This window comes from Seriola dumerili, unplaced genomic scaffold, assembly GCF_002260705.1.
Source record: "Seriola dumerili isolate Sdu_G_001 unplaced genomic scaffold, Sdu_1.0 BDQW01000874.1, whole genome shotgun sequence".
NCBI classification, from domain to species: Eukaryota; Metazoa; Chordata; class Actinopteri; order Carangiformes; family Carangidae; genus Seriola; species Seriola dumerili.
In genome coordinates, this window is record NW_019175129.1 from 813,579 (window position 1) to 829,405 (window position 15,827).

Sequence of the window (15,827 nt, forward strand, 5' to 3'; positions counted from 1 at the left end):
ATAGACAAAATAACAGGAAGAGGAACATTTTTTATAAGAAGAAGCTCTGCTTTTGTTACACCATGTACCGCCTTGCAGGTCATACAAACCTTCATACATGTTAACTTATCTAATCATTGACAATCTTGGTTAAAGCAAACAGCTTACTCTTTCCATTTTTACAGTTAATAAATGAAAGAAGGGCCCCTAAAGTATACCTGACCAGGCTACAAGCATGTGCCTGTCTGTTTTTGGGAGGGGAGTGACTTAAAACTCTGCTACAGTTGTTGTTGAGAATGGCTGACCATACAAGACATACAGTCAGTGTTTGAAAGTATAATTATGTTAGCAAATAATAGCCATGATTGTATTACCTCATGGGCCAATGGATAGTTATGTGTCGCCTTTACACGAATCATCATTTTGGGAAGCATTCAGCTCTGAAGTACTCTAATTTCCTCCCATATTTATTGTTGTCAAGCTTTTTTAAAGGATCTGTCCGCTGTTAATGTCAGTTAATTCCATTGAAAACTGCTTACCCTGAGGTCTGTAGAATGGAAAAAACAACATTATTTCTGGAAAGACATAGAGTGTTGCCACTGAGTTCTGCAAATGTCATTTGAAACTAATACAGGAAAATTGCTGGTCATAAAACCAAAACAATGTGCTGAAAGACACTTACATGCTCAGGGGGCCCTTGATTCATTGTAGAATAAAAATGTTGAGTTTTGCAGCTTTAAAATTCATTTCTTTTGCAAAATAAGTAAGATTTGTAATTAATAGAGTCCTTTGATATAAAATGCAAAAATAAAGTCAGATGCAAGTGCTTCATTAAAAAACTTATCACTTTATTTCAAGTATTGAACATTAAGGCAGTGTTTTTATATGGATGTTGAATGTCAACACTATGTCTAAAATGAAAGTCAAAAAGACTTCCCTTAAAACAATTAAATGTATCACGACCATGATTCAAGTTAAATTAATAGGTGTCAGCTCTTGATGACAAAATGAGTGTATGAAAGTACAAAACAATTATTTTCTAAACTTACAAACAAGAAAGTGTACATCTTATTACAATGTCACTTCACCTGTTTGTATTTTTGACATAAACATGTTCACATTAAATAAAAATACATCCTTTTTAAAGTAATTCCAGTCAAGTTAGAGTACTTACATTAAACTGTTATTTTTTTAATCTAGATTTCACACTCTTCACTAATATCATAAAACATGTAAGAAAAACTGTGATTTAACAAAAAGACGATGTGTGCTCACTTTTTGCACATCACAAAATAATTGATTTAACAAACCAGTGGCAGTGAAACATTTCGACCAAATATGTGGCATCACCTGCTGCCATCAGTTAGCAAAAATATACTTTTCAGAAGCACCAATGGTTGCTTGCTTTCATTCAGCATCTGAGAGGATATCTCAGGTGTGTGTAAATCCTTCATTTTTACGAGAACAGATCATAGAGCTGTTCCCATTGGGAGACCAGAGAACAGGGCAAGAGTACAAGTATGTTGTAATGAGCCCTCGTATAAAGGCAAGGCTCTCTCAGTGTGATATCGAGGCTGGAAAAGCATGCAGTCTTCGTGAGTCACATAAAGCTTTTCTTTTCACCACACACAAACGCTTCTTTAAGTCGGGAACAGTTTAACTAACCTTTTAGAAATGATTATGAGGTCCAGGGTAATAGTTTGCACCTCAGGAAATACCACTGATAGCCTGGACTCTGGACTCATGGATTAGAGCTCTTATGGACTTTGCCAAAGGTCTAAAGTGATATAAAATGATGAAAGAGCTTTAGTGACATAGTGACACAAGTGTTTGAAAAACCCAGATATAAATCAGCAACTGAGTAGGAACTAAGTAAGAGTAAGAACTAAGCTAAATTTGTGACCATTAACATACAACCAAAGCAACTGTGAAATAAAGCACTAACCTAACAAGAACGTACACATTAAATTTATATTACATTTATTACACCTCAATTATTGATATCACTGTTGCTACTGATCAAGGTTAGGGTTAGGCTGTGTCTGTGATTCCCAACATCTACATTAAAAGATAAGCCACAGACAATCTGTTGTACAAAACCATGGATACGTTCCATTTGTCTTTCCTACTTCATGTTTCTTTTCCCCCCGATTTTTACTTTAGTTCAGATTTAAAGTTATTTAGAGGAAATGAGGAAAATACAGGAAAGGTAACGGGAGAAGGCAACACAAGTGACCACGACTGGCACAGTCCATTACAGATGAAATGACGCAAGCAGCTTAAAACAGTCATATCACCATGCCTTTATGTGTATCTAAATTTGAAACATAATTACCATAACAACCAAAGGTGTAACAAATCTGGTAACAGTCGACAAAGAACTATGCATCCAGGGTGCCCCAGTGGGTCAACTGGTAGAGTGCGTACCACTTAGGTTTAGTCCTTACCGCAGCGGCCATGCGTTCAAGTCCGATGCATGGCCCTTTGCTGCATGTCATCCCCTCTCTCTCCCCAACTTTCCTGTCCCTATCCAAATAAAGGCAAAAACTGCCTAAAAAATTACTTAAAAGAAATATGCTTCTATTTTTATGGGTACATACAGGCTATAAATTTGGCAAAATAGCTCATCATCCATCAGCCATGGTAGAATTTGCTGATCAGGGAACATGTTTGTTTACTCTGTCTTGACTGCCAACTTCACAGATTTTCAACCTGGTTCCCATCTTTCAATGTTGGGCGTACATGTGTATGAAAGACATTGAATTTTGCTCGATGTCAAACTGCAAAAATCCAGTGGAAGACACATACTGCAGATTGTGAGAGAGGGGTGATTTAACCACATTCTGTACTTCTGCTTTTTACATAGCCCGCCTATGAGGAAGGTTAGCAACACAGTCTATCAGTGATAGAGAAAAACTGATATTAAAATACCAGTGTATACCAGTGTCACAATGGAGTTAGGAAACGTACAGAGTAGAAACAGGCCTCTACTTATTTTGTACCCATAACAGGGGTGGTCTGAGAGGGGCCTTGGAAGGCACTAAGGCTATCACTTTTTGTTCGAAATTCAAACACATTCGTTCGAACGTGGGGTGAAGAGTTCGTATTCGAGTGGGGCATTCGAACAATTGCGGGTCATTTCTAACTTGTTTGTTCTTGATTTTATGGAAAAGTGACAAGTGTGTAATGGATACTGGCTGTTGTATATTGACATCTTTTCACTACATAGATGGCCTAGTTTTATGAAATGACTCCAGCAGTAAATTTCTCCTTAAATCTAGCTTGTTGGACAGATTAGGTTTATTTGGTCTGGGCATTTAATGGCTTTAAAAAATCAGCTTGATAGGATATTCTTCTTAATTTGATGTTTTCCTGAACAAAGCTTTAAAAGGCAACCTCAAAGCTACCTAATGCAGTACTGTTCCAGATGGCAACCTAAATACCTAAAATCACTTTTAGGCTCAGAAAAGAGAAGAATTCCCTTCTTCCTTCAGATGTTCTACACCACAGAGTCTTCTGACCTCTCTAATGCTGCAAATGTACTGTTTGCATAAAGAACTGCAGTATGAACTGTATGAAACAGCAGGCTGCTCATGTCTTTGTCATCCTTCCCAAAAAATTGTCCCTTCTGCAGGGTATCAATGACGGAGGTGTTACAGCTGGCGAGGAGTATGCATGCCCCTATTTCTTTGTATTCCTTAACCAGCCCTTTAAGCGTGGCCATGCCTGTTGAGTCTATGAAAGGAATGGCAGCGCAGTCTAAAACTATCGTGTGGAACTCCAGTTCTCTTTTGACAAGTCCAATAACAACCTCCCCATTGTTTTTATCCCCATTTGCCTTGGCCTGCTTCAGGGACATCTCTTTGGCCTTCTTCTCTGCCTTTCTCCTCTTAGTCATCTCCAAGAAAGGTTCAACTCCAACAGCTTTGTAGAGGGATTTGAGGAAGGTGTCCTTGTTGGCGAAGTACAGAGGAGCTTGGAAGCGGAAGACCTGAACCCGAGGCGGAGGCATGAGGTTTTTGTACTCATCCATATCCTCGTAAAGATCAGAGTCTTTGGCCCGGCCCAGCAGAGAGACCTGACATCAGACATCAGATTAAGTGAGATGAAGAGATTATCAAAAGGTAATAAAGTCACTAAAGTCATTGCAGATCTGGAAATATTGTTTGTATCCGTAATCAAAAACAAGCCTCAAGTCATTTACTCACTTTAGGGTTCTGGGTCTTATAGATGATGCACATCATGGAAAAGACGATTCCGACCAGGAGGCCCAGCTCCACACTGATCAGAGCCGTGGCCGACATGGCGACCAGCCAAACAATGGCATCGTTCCGGCTAGCGCGCCACTTAGCAGGGACATCCTTGAACTTCCTCAATGCCCCCCGAAGGCTGACAATGATGATACAGGCCAGAACACATTTCTGGAGAGCGTAGAAGAAAGGTGCAAAGAAGAGGAGCACGAGAAGGACGACCATGGCGCTGATCAGACTTGATACCTTATAGAGGTGCAGAGAAATGGAGAGAGACAGAGATGGATGAAGAAAGATAAAATACTGTTTGTTTTACAGTGTGTTGCTCTGAATGCTGAAGCTGTACACCAGGTCTCAGGAAAGACTTCAGTGATGTTCCAAGAAACAGTCTCATTATGAAGGAAAGCTAGAACGTAAACAAAAAAGCAAAAACAATATGTGCTTCATGCAGAACCCCTGATTCCCCCTCTGGTTCATCCTTGCAGAGCAAATAAAGGTAGTGAGAATGTTTTTTCCGGATCTTTGTAAGCACGTGACAGTGCGCAAAACATAACAGGTCTATTGTAAACTGAAAATGACAAAGATCTATAGTGTAATTTTGCAAGTGTAGGTGAAAACATCACATTAATGCTTCAAGAAAGAACTCCAAAACAAAGAAAGTCATTAAAAATGGGTTTCACCATTTTCAAAGGGTTTTAAATTTACCTGTGTCTGGCAGCCAGTTGAATCCTTCACCATGGTTTTTGCTAGAGCTGCACTGGTGGTGAAACAGTGGAAGAAGGAGGGGATGATGTTACAGCAGCCGATGGCCAGCATCTCCTGGTTGGGACGAACCGTGTAGCCGTTTTTCTTGGCAAACATCTCGGACAGTGACACAGTGAAGGCAAAACTACGCAATAAAATGAAACCGATTGAGGCTGTGTTAATCTTTGCCCTCATAAAAGCACGAGAAGAACCTTTTAGACCTGCTGTAAGGAATCATTTCAACTGTATTGTAATTGGTTAGCAAATAAGAATCATATTTAACTGTTGTCCTGCAAGAACAAATTTGGCATACAAACGTGGTGTTACATTGGTTGTACATTACCTAATGACAGCCAGAGGAATGGCATCCAGTGCCACTCTTGACATCAGACCAAACCTGGGCACCTGTGGAGGGATGAACCCTGTGGGGATGTGACCAGAAACACTGGAGCCATAAAGACTGTTCAGCTCCCCAAAATGGCTGGCTAGTGTGGCTCCTGCCACTACTACCAGCTCCGTCGGCAGAGGGATCTTCAAACGATCCTTGTAGCGCTCCTGGATCTCTTTCCCTGCCACTATAATCCAAAATTCAGTGTTATTTTCCAAATGACTGAAAAGTAAGAATTTGAGTTCAGGTTTTAATTGCAAATTACCAGTACTTCACGAATTTTATAATAAATATTGGTAATTTTAGAGAAAACCCACTGTATGAGGAATATGTAAAGTAGAGTTCTTTACCTAATATGGAAATACAGATGGCACTGGTGATGAGATCACACAGGTTAGTCTTGTGAATGTTAGCGAAAATGTTGATCCAGGTGACAACCACTGTGCCGTATCCCTGGTGACGGGGAATCTTTAGACCTAACAGGTATTTAGCCTGCACGGTCAGGATGGTGAAAGAGGCTCCCGTGGCAAAACCGTCAAGCATGGGGGCCGAAAGGTATACAGAGACGAAGCCTAACCGAAACACGGCCATCATGACCTGGTGAGAGGATCATAAGAAGGACAGAGAAGCCAATTAAAACATGGAAACTGAAAGACCAAAGCCAAAATGTAGTTTAACAAGATTAAGAATCTTTGCAACAGTAAAGTCAGAATACAGCTATTCCTTTACCTGGTAGATGCCAGCCAGGAACGTAACAGCAGCAGCGATACTGATAGCGTAACATTCCTTCCCGCACTGCTGGCCCATTAGCTCCACAGTGTGCAGTTTACCAGCTGTGAGGTTAGTGTCTATTGAGCCATTAAACACATCAGGAAGTGCAGATGCTTTGAAATCATCATTGAGGTCAAAACCAGCCAGGAACACCTCCCTATCCACCACCTTCAGACAACCAGAAAATAATCAGTGACAAATAATTTCATTTAAGATATTTAAGTACGATCATTGCCACTTCTGATCCCTTACCTGTCCAACCATGAGGCTCATGAGGCTGAAAATCCCAACAGAAACATGTCTGGAAGTCCCCATGAGGAAGTAAATGATGTTGGCATAAAATGAGGTGTATAAGCCATAGATGGGCTCCACGCCTGCCAGCAGGCAGTAGGCAATGGCCTGTGGTACCAAGATGATACCCACAATCACCCCGGACATCACATCTCCCCAGACGTACTCTCTGAGCTTGTATTTAGGCAGCCACTTCACCACAGGGAAGAACCCTGTCAGGGTGGATCGGACTCTGGGTACAGAGCAGGTCACACCCTGCTTCAGCTTGGATTTGAGGACTGAAACTGTGGGCTGTCGCTGGCGTACCCGCCGTTCCAGGAGAGGTGGCAGGGCCGGTGTGGTTTCTGTGACGTTGGTGACTTCCTCCATGGTCTTCAGGAGACAGAGGAGGTAAAACAGTGAGTGGAAGAGGGAGGGGAGGTGGATAAAGTGGTCAGCTGTGCTCCTAAAAGAACATCAAGGAAAAAAGATGTACAGGACGGACAGGGAAAGACAAAATGGAATCAGAATATCAGTGGAGATGACTTCAGCCAATAGATAAGATTGTGTATCATCCTGTTAGGGCCACATTTATACCTTATTCTTTCATGTTTGCTTTGATCTATTTGAATTGAGGGGCATTTTTACATTTACTTTGTAGGAACAGTGCTATTTATAGTTTGTTTCCTCTGGGAGAGCTGCACTGCAGTTTATTTAGATCAAGAAGTGAGACAATGAGTGATCAATCTTAAAACACAATTGCGTAATGGGTATAACAGACTGGTACGAAGGAGTATTAGGGCGATGGATAAGGGGAAAAAAATGAGGAGGAAGTTGTTTTAAATCATGCACTTTATAGAAAAAAAGTTGAAATGTCGAGAATAAAGTCTAAATGTAGAGAATGAAGTCAAAGTGGGTCAGAAGAGGAAGATTTTAATTTTAATTTTGCCTTTCGAGAATAGAGTCTAAATGTTGAGAATAAAGTTGCCATTTCAAGATTTCAGTCGACCTTTTGAGATGACATTAAACAAGCGCGTATGACTGCCTCTACAAAATGCCTTGTATAGATGAACTGATGAAATTGTACTTCAGAATCGGCTTTAGCGACAAAGAAATTCTCTCTGTTTCGGCTCATAAACACAGTGTAGTTGTCAGCATTAGGACTTTGAAGAGATTGTGCCGAAAACTGCGTCTGTTCAGTTGGAAAAACCACACAAGCTTGGGAGAGGTGGCTGCATTTGTGCAAACTGAAATAGCAGGTAATAGACAAATCCAGGGATATTGTTGGTTACACCTGCGTGCAATTCAGAGGGGATATGTTGTATCACAAGACACAATAACACAACTGATCAAGTTGTTTGATCCTGAAGGTGTGGAGCTCAGGCGGGCACGGCTTCTGAGACGCAGGCATTACTGCAACAAAGGTTGCAACACGCTGTGGCACATGGATTTGTACGATAAACTGAAACTGTACGCCATTGCTATCAATGGTTGTATTGATGGTTTAAGTCTCTATGTAGTGTGGATGGAGGTCTACAGAACATATAACGACCCCAAAGTAATAGCAGACTACTTCATCACATCCTTTGCATGCTTGGGAGGTTGCGTGGAGTGATTGCATGCTGACAGAGGCACAGATCCAGCCCTGTGTTTATTATGGAACCACACCTTCTCCGGTTTCAAGTATGGACTCCTGTTAAGTTTGGTACAGATGTTCATGTCCCCCTCAAATTAATTGTAACTGTGATGTTGTCCCATCATCAGTAATATTCCCATATTCCCATCAGCTTTAGCTGTACATTGTGTTTTATGCTAATTAGCGAATGTTAGCATGCTAAGATGCTATACCAGCTATCAGCATGTAAACATTAACACTGCCTCACTGGGCTGCTAGGATGACTGTTGGACTCTTTATCGTGTCACACATTACTGCAAGTATATTAGGCCTACATGGCAGTTTTAAATTCTCTTGAAGTGTGCACTGAAATTCCAATCTTAGTATTATGTGTATGTCAGTATTCACTGACGTAAAATGTCAGTTCTGTTTCTTAAAGTGGTAAATAATATAAGCAACAGATGATTATGCTATGAACATGATCAGTTGGCTTTTAAAACCCACATCTGACACCAAATTACACATCATGGAATGAAAGCAATTGATCAACATATTCATGACTCAAATGAAGGTTGTGACTGGCAACTCACAAGGCTTGTTATGCTCAGGAGCAGCTGTGTGCCTGCTGAGATAACCATGTCAAAGAAACCATAAAACACTTTGCATGACATGTTATCAGTCTCTGCCATCACAGCAACGATGGTATGTGCTGTGATTTAGACTTCCTGTGGGAGCCCTGACAACTCTCACACACAGATATGATAAATGGGATACTTTTTGATCATTTAGGTTTACTTACATCAGATTTGCAGTTGCTTTGCAGAAAAACAACTTGTTTTGCACTGATAACGGATTTAAGTTTCCTCATTCCTCTACTGTTTTTTTCTTCTTTGTTGATTGTTTCTAACTCACTATTTCTAGGCATTTTTACTTTGCAGGACAACAATTGTTCACTTTGCATAGTAATGACCCCTTTAAATAGACCAAAACAGGGCCCAATCTGTGTTCATATGGATCTTAAAAAAACGCATTTGACTTTTTTCATTGATAGAAGCCACAGGAGACGAATAAATGAGGCTATGTAGCTTTCAGCTATATCACATAAAATCTAAGAACGCCTTGCAAAAAGAGAGCCAGAATACAAGAACTACCTTGTATTTGTGTTGAACACTCCCACAAAACAGATTAAAGCTGTCCACCTCAACAAGTTTTCATTCAAGTAGAGAAACACAGACACCTGATTAACTGATGAACAAGGCAGGAGTCATACTGAGAACTTTTTGGAGGAGAAACATTTCATTTATTTACGTGTCAACCATGAACAACACTGAAAACAACTGATTAAAGCAGTTCCTGTAACCCGTTTCTAATCAATCTGTTCCCCGCCTTTAATCATGTGGTATAAAAGCCCCCCACCACTTCTTAGAAATGACCTGAAGGCTTCTTTTGAGGCTGGTGTCCACCTTTAATATATAGTTGAAATCTTTTCTGTCCACTCATGTTAAAAGTCAAAAGGGGCAAAAAATAACTTTCTCTAAAACAGATACCACGTGAACTACCAAAATAATCACCTTAAATCTAGTAATGTTTTCAATATCACAGCAACAACTATTTTTCTTTTCAAATTTATAGTAGTGCATCAGCCTAAAAGTCATGTTTCTTAATTTTGTCTTGAATTTGGCAAATTTGTCTTTGACTGTAGTGTTAAAGTTTGAGAAAAATAATGAATTATTGTTTTTCATTGCCATGTGGAGATATACAGAACATTTTATTGTATAGTTTTTTTTTTAAACCCCTTCAAGGTCTGTCCACACTGTGGTCTGCAAAAGCAAACTACTGAAGCCAGGACTACTTTCCCAATTGTAAAAAACACCAATTTACAACATGATGTAACCATTAAGCAGTAATTTCACCTTCCCCCTACTTTGCTTTGCGGCTGATATTGATTTAGAGAACAGGTAGTTTTGTAAATCATGCAAATAATTAGTTTAACTGAATTTGAAGAGCCAAATAAAGTCATAAGAGTAACACACAGGGCTGGAAACAATGAGTACAACTTGAATGTCATGCTCAAGTGCTTGAATTCAATATAATAGTAAACAGAAGATGACTCATATTGAAAGTAGTAATACAATATATGTATATAGGACTGCATGTTTAATAAAGAACTGACTGTGCATCTAATTCATATTCATGAACAATGTACTGTAGACATCTTTTCTGCAGCTTATCACTGTCATCAACTGTGAAAAAAACTGAGAAGCAACACAACAATAACAACAAGATAGTCTACTCTCTAGTAATATTAGTGAACTATTCTTTAAATGCTTTTCTAAATTTCCAGGTGGCAGAGAAACCAAATTTTAAAACATCATGGTTCTTCCTTAGATAAATCCAAATTATAAGAACACACTGTTCCAGTCACTAAAGTGTGTGATAATGTACTCACCTGCAGAGTCACCACCACTGGGACAAACAGGACCACAAGTCTCTGATGTGTTGAGTTATAATCAGCTCGGTTGACTGGCTTAACCTCTTCTCATTCTGTCTATGTCTCTCTCTTTCTCTCTCTCTGTGTCTCTCTCTCTCTCTCTCTCTGATGTCATTCAGCCATCAGACAGTAGTAGATATGAGTGTGATCTCCGCTGGATAAAAAGTAAGATAAGAGCAGCTCTTTGCTCACCCTCAGTGTTTCCTATTGGCTTGATTACTGGGAGTGGGTGGGACTCTGGAAAGCATATTTGTGTGTGTGTGTGTGTGTGTGTGTGTGTGTGTGTGTGTGTGTGTGTGTGTGTGTGTGTGTGTGTGTGTGTGCGTGTGCGTGTGTGTGTGAGAGGTTAAATGAAGTCAATTTTTTACTGGATCACAATGTTTATCTCTGCTGAAGGCCTGGGGCCTGTGATCATGTTTGCAAAGTGAAAGTGAGCGCAGACTTGTATGTCAGCATACTGTTTAGATACATCCTGTAGACAGAGTGGATTACAGTGCAAACAGAAGATAAGGCATACATGAGGTGCAACAAGCAAAGAAGGGCCACTGTTATCTGTGTGAACTGCGCGGGAAACAACCGATATGTCTTTTATGAATTACACTCAGATCAGACGTGATGTAAGTGTTCTTTGTATTTGTACCTGGACAAAGACAGTAGTAAGTAAGATACAGGTAAAAATATGTAATACTAAAATACTAGAAAATGAAATCCAAACTAATAATTAGAAGCGTTAGCCATGTACCCTAAAAGTTATCAATATTCTCACACTAAGTCATTTAAGAAGTGGCCTTACACACTACTACTTTTGTCATTCAGCCTTTTTATTAACCCCATAAACGGTGCCTCTAAAGGCCTGGAACTGTTCAGTACTATACTAAACTGATGCGTTCACATACCATTATGAATAATGAATTGCATTTGAGCAGTGATGTGTCACTTAGCTAAGGAAAACTAAGTGAAAAAACCAGAAAAGGCAATTTTTATTTTCCCCCTCTAGTGGCAGGTACACTTACTTACAGAGGAAAAAATGTATAAAAAATTAGGTCTCTTTTGCAGGCAGGGATATCCAGAGCGGAGTCTCAGAGCACAGGGCTAGAAGATGAAAACGTAATTCATCATATCTTTGACTAATGTTCTCTCTTATGTTTTCTGTTATTTTACTTTTTCACTTATTTATTTATTTTTTTGCCCCCCCCCCCCTACTGTACTCTTAAGCCAAACAATGTGAATCTGAATGTGAGATGAATGAAACAAAACACTTGTTTATATATAATATGAAATAAGGCTCATACAAGAACTGAGGGTCTGAAATTATTTTATTCAGGCAAAACTGCTGTGACAGACAGGCGGATAAATAGGCTAAAACTAGGATGGAATGGTTTGTGTGACAGAATCTAAGACCAAAGTGGGTCTCAGACTGTCACACAGAGTGGGTGAGTGGGGGTGTCCTTGTGTGCATTATACGCTAGACTGAATGGCATTATTGTCAGTGTTGGAGTGAAGTCGTGGCAGTTAACTTCTTTATCTTCCTCTGATTTCATTAAGTCACAGTTAAGACTGGAGTCACATTTGTAACACACCACCAAAGCATCAAAGAGAGAGTGCAATGCATGTGTGTTTTGTCTGTGTGTGTGAGAGAGAGAGTGCGTGGTTAATATCAGTGCACAATTAGGTTAGTGTCACTTCCTGCTGACACAAACCAAACAATCATAAGATATTAGGGGTCTCTGCCCGGCCTGTCATCTTTGTTGTTCCCTCCCTGTAAAGCTAAAAACCACTCATCCAGTTCCATCTGAGAGGATTACTGCACTGCCCCTTTAAATCCACCAGCATCATCCATCTGTCTGCACGTCTGCTCCACCATCTACAAGCTTCATCACATGTTCATCATGATTTATGGAAGTGAAATAACAGGACTCACCCATAGAGAAGGAGCAGCTTGAATGTGACCTGCGGGCAACATCAGCCATACCTCCCTGGCTGGTGCCTCTCACCCACTATCAGTATGTTTTCCTCTATACTCCACTCTGCTGCTCACTGTCTGCATCTTGCTTCTTCCTGTTTCCCTCTGCAAAGCATGATGGGAGGTGCAACCCACTCTCGTTCATGTCTGCCGATTGGAGACGAGCAGAGGGGGAGGGGAGACAGGAGAGAACATGGAGGGAGGGAGGGCGGCTGTCGGTGATGGTTACCATAGTAACTAAACCCCCGCTAATGTGTGTGTGTGTGTGTGTGTGTGTGTGTGTGGGCATAGATGTCCTTTCGGGGTAAATTTCAAAAACTATTTAAAAAATAGTTAATAAATCATAAAAATATGATCAGCTGGCACCAACATATGCCTGGCTCCTCGGCCCAAGTCTGGCCCACATAATTCCACATTTTGAAAGATTCTGACTGTTATCCTCCCGTATCATGCTGTATAGGGGCCAGATTCAGGCCGTCGAACTGGGCGTATACAGGGCCAGAAGAAAACAAGCATGTGGCCCCTTTTTTTAATATTATGATCCTGTTCCCATCTAAACTCTATACAAAATGTCTTTCTGTGTGAGAACTAATATATCTTGGAAAACCCTGATAGTTCAGCTGGTTAAGAAGCAGTTTTGTTGACAGAGTGGTTGGTTTCAAATCATGTTTGGATCTTTAGATTTAAAATTTGTCTTTTGCATAAAGACACAAAAAATAAATTTTTCTGGATTACATTCTAACTAAGAAACTTCCATGTTCTTGTGTGACCTTGGGGTTGCTACACTATGGTTAGTACCATATATATATCCAGACTAATTATCAATATTTATGCATTAAAATCAGCCATTAATGTTAAAACTTTCTGATATTAAAAAAACACCTTACACTGTGATTCCAAGAGATTTTACAGTAATTAATCAGGTTTGAATTTGTCATTTTAGAGCATTTCATAGTGATATTTCATATTCCAGTATGCCTGTCTGTAGGTGTAGCAGATGTAGAGCTAGTTAAGAAAATGACCCTCGTGTCTTCTTGTTTTTTATCCTCTTCTAATTTGTCACACCTCTCCGATAACCCCATGACATGCCGCCACTTAACCTTCTCTTCACCTACAACCTTTCTCAAGGGTTACAAGGGATCTACAGAAGACACTGTGTACGAGTTTATTCAAGGGGACCATCTTCTACTTATTAACTCATTCAGTTGAGAGCAAACTTCTTCTTGTTGTCAGGGGTGTAAATGTTTAAAGAACATTACTTTTCACACAGGATAAGTCATGCACAAAAAAAACACTTCCTGTGTAGTTGTTGCTCACTTCAGTCGGATGATGAAAGTTGAACCCTTGGTTTAAGTGTTTGAGTGAGGTTAGGTATAAAAAAGCATCCTGTTGACTCAGCAGAACCAATAAGTGAAGTGAAAGAGTCTATGTTTCTTTCTCAGAACATGAGCCTATTGAACCAAGTTTAAATTTAGTAATAAGAGTGCAAGAGTTTGAATCAATGTCCATGCAGCCTGATCCCAATGCCCTTTTCTTTCTTTCTTTCTTTCTTTCTTTCTTTCTTTCTTTCTTTCTTTCTTTCTTTCTTTCCTTCTTTCTTTCTTTCTTTCTTTCCCTTCTGCCTTCCCCCCAACTGTTTTCTGTGTGTTCCCTGTGTGTTATCTGTTTGTATGTCCTATGTGTTTCGTGTGTGTCTTCTGTGTATTTCCTGTTTTAAAATAAAACAGGCAGACAGGGATGAAAAGCAATTATTCAACTGTTAGTTTACATACCAATTTGTGATTCTCTAACTATCCATTCATGAAACCAAATAGGACACTCTGCATACAACAAAATTAAGAGCGATGCTCCTCATTGGTGCATAGCAAAAAGAAAAAAGAAAAAAAAGAGAGTCAAGAAAAATCTAAAAATACAAGACACAGGTTGACACAGTTGAGTGTATTATATTGCACAATAATGAATAACATAGTTAATATGGTATTGCACATGAATAAATAGTGGTGTGACATGAATGGCAGTTTCATTTGGTGATTATTACAGTAGTGGCAGTATTGCACAAAAGTAAAGTAGTCAATGCTTATTTGTGTTTAGTGTGCTAATGGCCTTGGGATAGAAACTGTCAAAACACGCACCTCCAGACTCAGAGAAAGACCTGTAGCACCTGCAGGGGGCAACAGTTCAAACAGTTGGTGATCAGGATGTGTGGAGTCCTTAATTATGTTAGTGGCTCCGCTGAGTCAGCATGAGGGAGTGATGCAACAAGCAGCCAATGGTTTTTAAGCGTGGCATTTTATAATGTAATGAGATGTGCAACAGAATACTTGTCTCCAGTGGTGGAAAGCAAGGCCAATTTTAATTCCTGAAGTTAGCACCCTAACTAGCTAGCCCTGGCCTGTCTCGTAACATTCATATAATCCATGAAATTACACTTCACAATATTCTCTCGCTACTGATTAAATGCAAAGTGACAAAAAACCTGGTTTATTAAAATATTTAAGTATCTGGCTAGGCTAATGCAGAAATAAAGCATGTGATGCTTGATGACACAAATTGTTGCAGTGATAAAGGGGTGCTTCAATTTTTCATTCAGATTATGGTAGCTTCTTTGATGCTACTTGAGTTGTGTCTGTCACGATCTGCCCTCTTAGTCACTTTCTGGACTCATTTCCTGTTTTATTTTTAGATTACTTTCCTTGTGTGTCTAACAGTTTCTGCATAAGTGTGATTCCCGCCTTAGTGATTACCTGCTCTGCCCCAACGAGTTATACCTGTGTCTCGTTACTTGCCCTCCTTGTGCTTAATGAGTCTCTGGTGTTACCTTGTCCTTCCACTGATTTTCCAGAGTTTGGTCCTCATTGATCTAGTGTATCTGATTTTATTCTTGGAAACTGTGTTCCACATGTAAAGATGCCTGTTGTTTGTTCCTGTTCATTTGCCTGCTTTCTCTTAAACTCAACTGCCTGGTTACCTACTCATCTGCATGTAAGCATACTTTCCTTCATTTAAGTATTTGCACCACACCTACCTGCCTTCATGTGAGTCGGCATTTGGGTGATTCTGGTCATGGTCTGGTCCAGAACTCCAACACCTTGACACTGTTTGCTGAATTATATAGTGTTTTACATTTCACCCCAAATATAAGCCTAATTTACTGGAAAGCTTCTGTAATGATACAAACATTTAGAAACATTTGTTTCTAACTTAAGGTAAATGGTTTGCACTTATATTGTCAACCACTTAAAGTGCTTTACACTACAAGCCACACTTCACCCATTCACATACATTCACACAGTGCTTTTTCTACGTATTTGGTTCTATCACACACAGTCACACACCTACATCAGGGGCAATTTGAG

At 39.8% G+C, this 15,827-nt stretch overlaps 1 protein-coding gene across 3 annotated transcripts; it reads right to left on the minus strand.

The window, feature by feature from the left end:
* Nucleotides 1-806: 806 nt before the first annotated feature.
* On the minus strand, nucleotides 807-12,486 carry LOC111237466 (sulfate anion transporter 1-like). 3 transcript variants are annotated; one of them, XM_022766574.1, is made up of 8 exons: nucleotides 12,430-12,486; nucleotides 6,385-6,795; nucleotides 6,091-6,300; nucleotides 5,712-5,958; nucleotides 5,317-5,548; nucleotides 4,935-5,118; nucleotides 4,188-4,475; nucleotides 807-4,057 (listed from the first exon to the last, which is right to left on the minus strand). In XM_022766574.1, exons 1-8 carry the CDS (start codon nucleotides 12,469-12,471, stop codon nucleotides 3,479-3,481), a joined length of 2,193 nt encoding a protein of 730 aa, XP_022622295.1. In that variant the 5' UTR covers nucleotides 12,472-12,486; the 3' UTR covers nucleotides 807-3,478. The 3 variants fall into 3 exon arrangements, with proteins under 3 accessions (XP_022622295.1, XP_022622298.1, XP_022622296.1); XM_022766577.1 differs by lacking the exon at nucleotides 12,430-12,486 and adding an exon at nucleotides 10,467-10,667; XM_022766575.1 differs by lacking the exon at nucleotides 12,430-12,486 and adding an exon at nucleotides 10,467-10,667 and having other exon boundaries at nucleotides 6,385-6,868.
* Nucleotides 12,487-15,827: the final 3,341 nt, after the last annotated feature.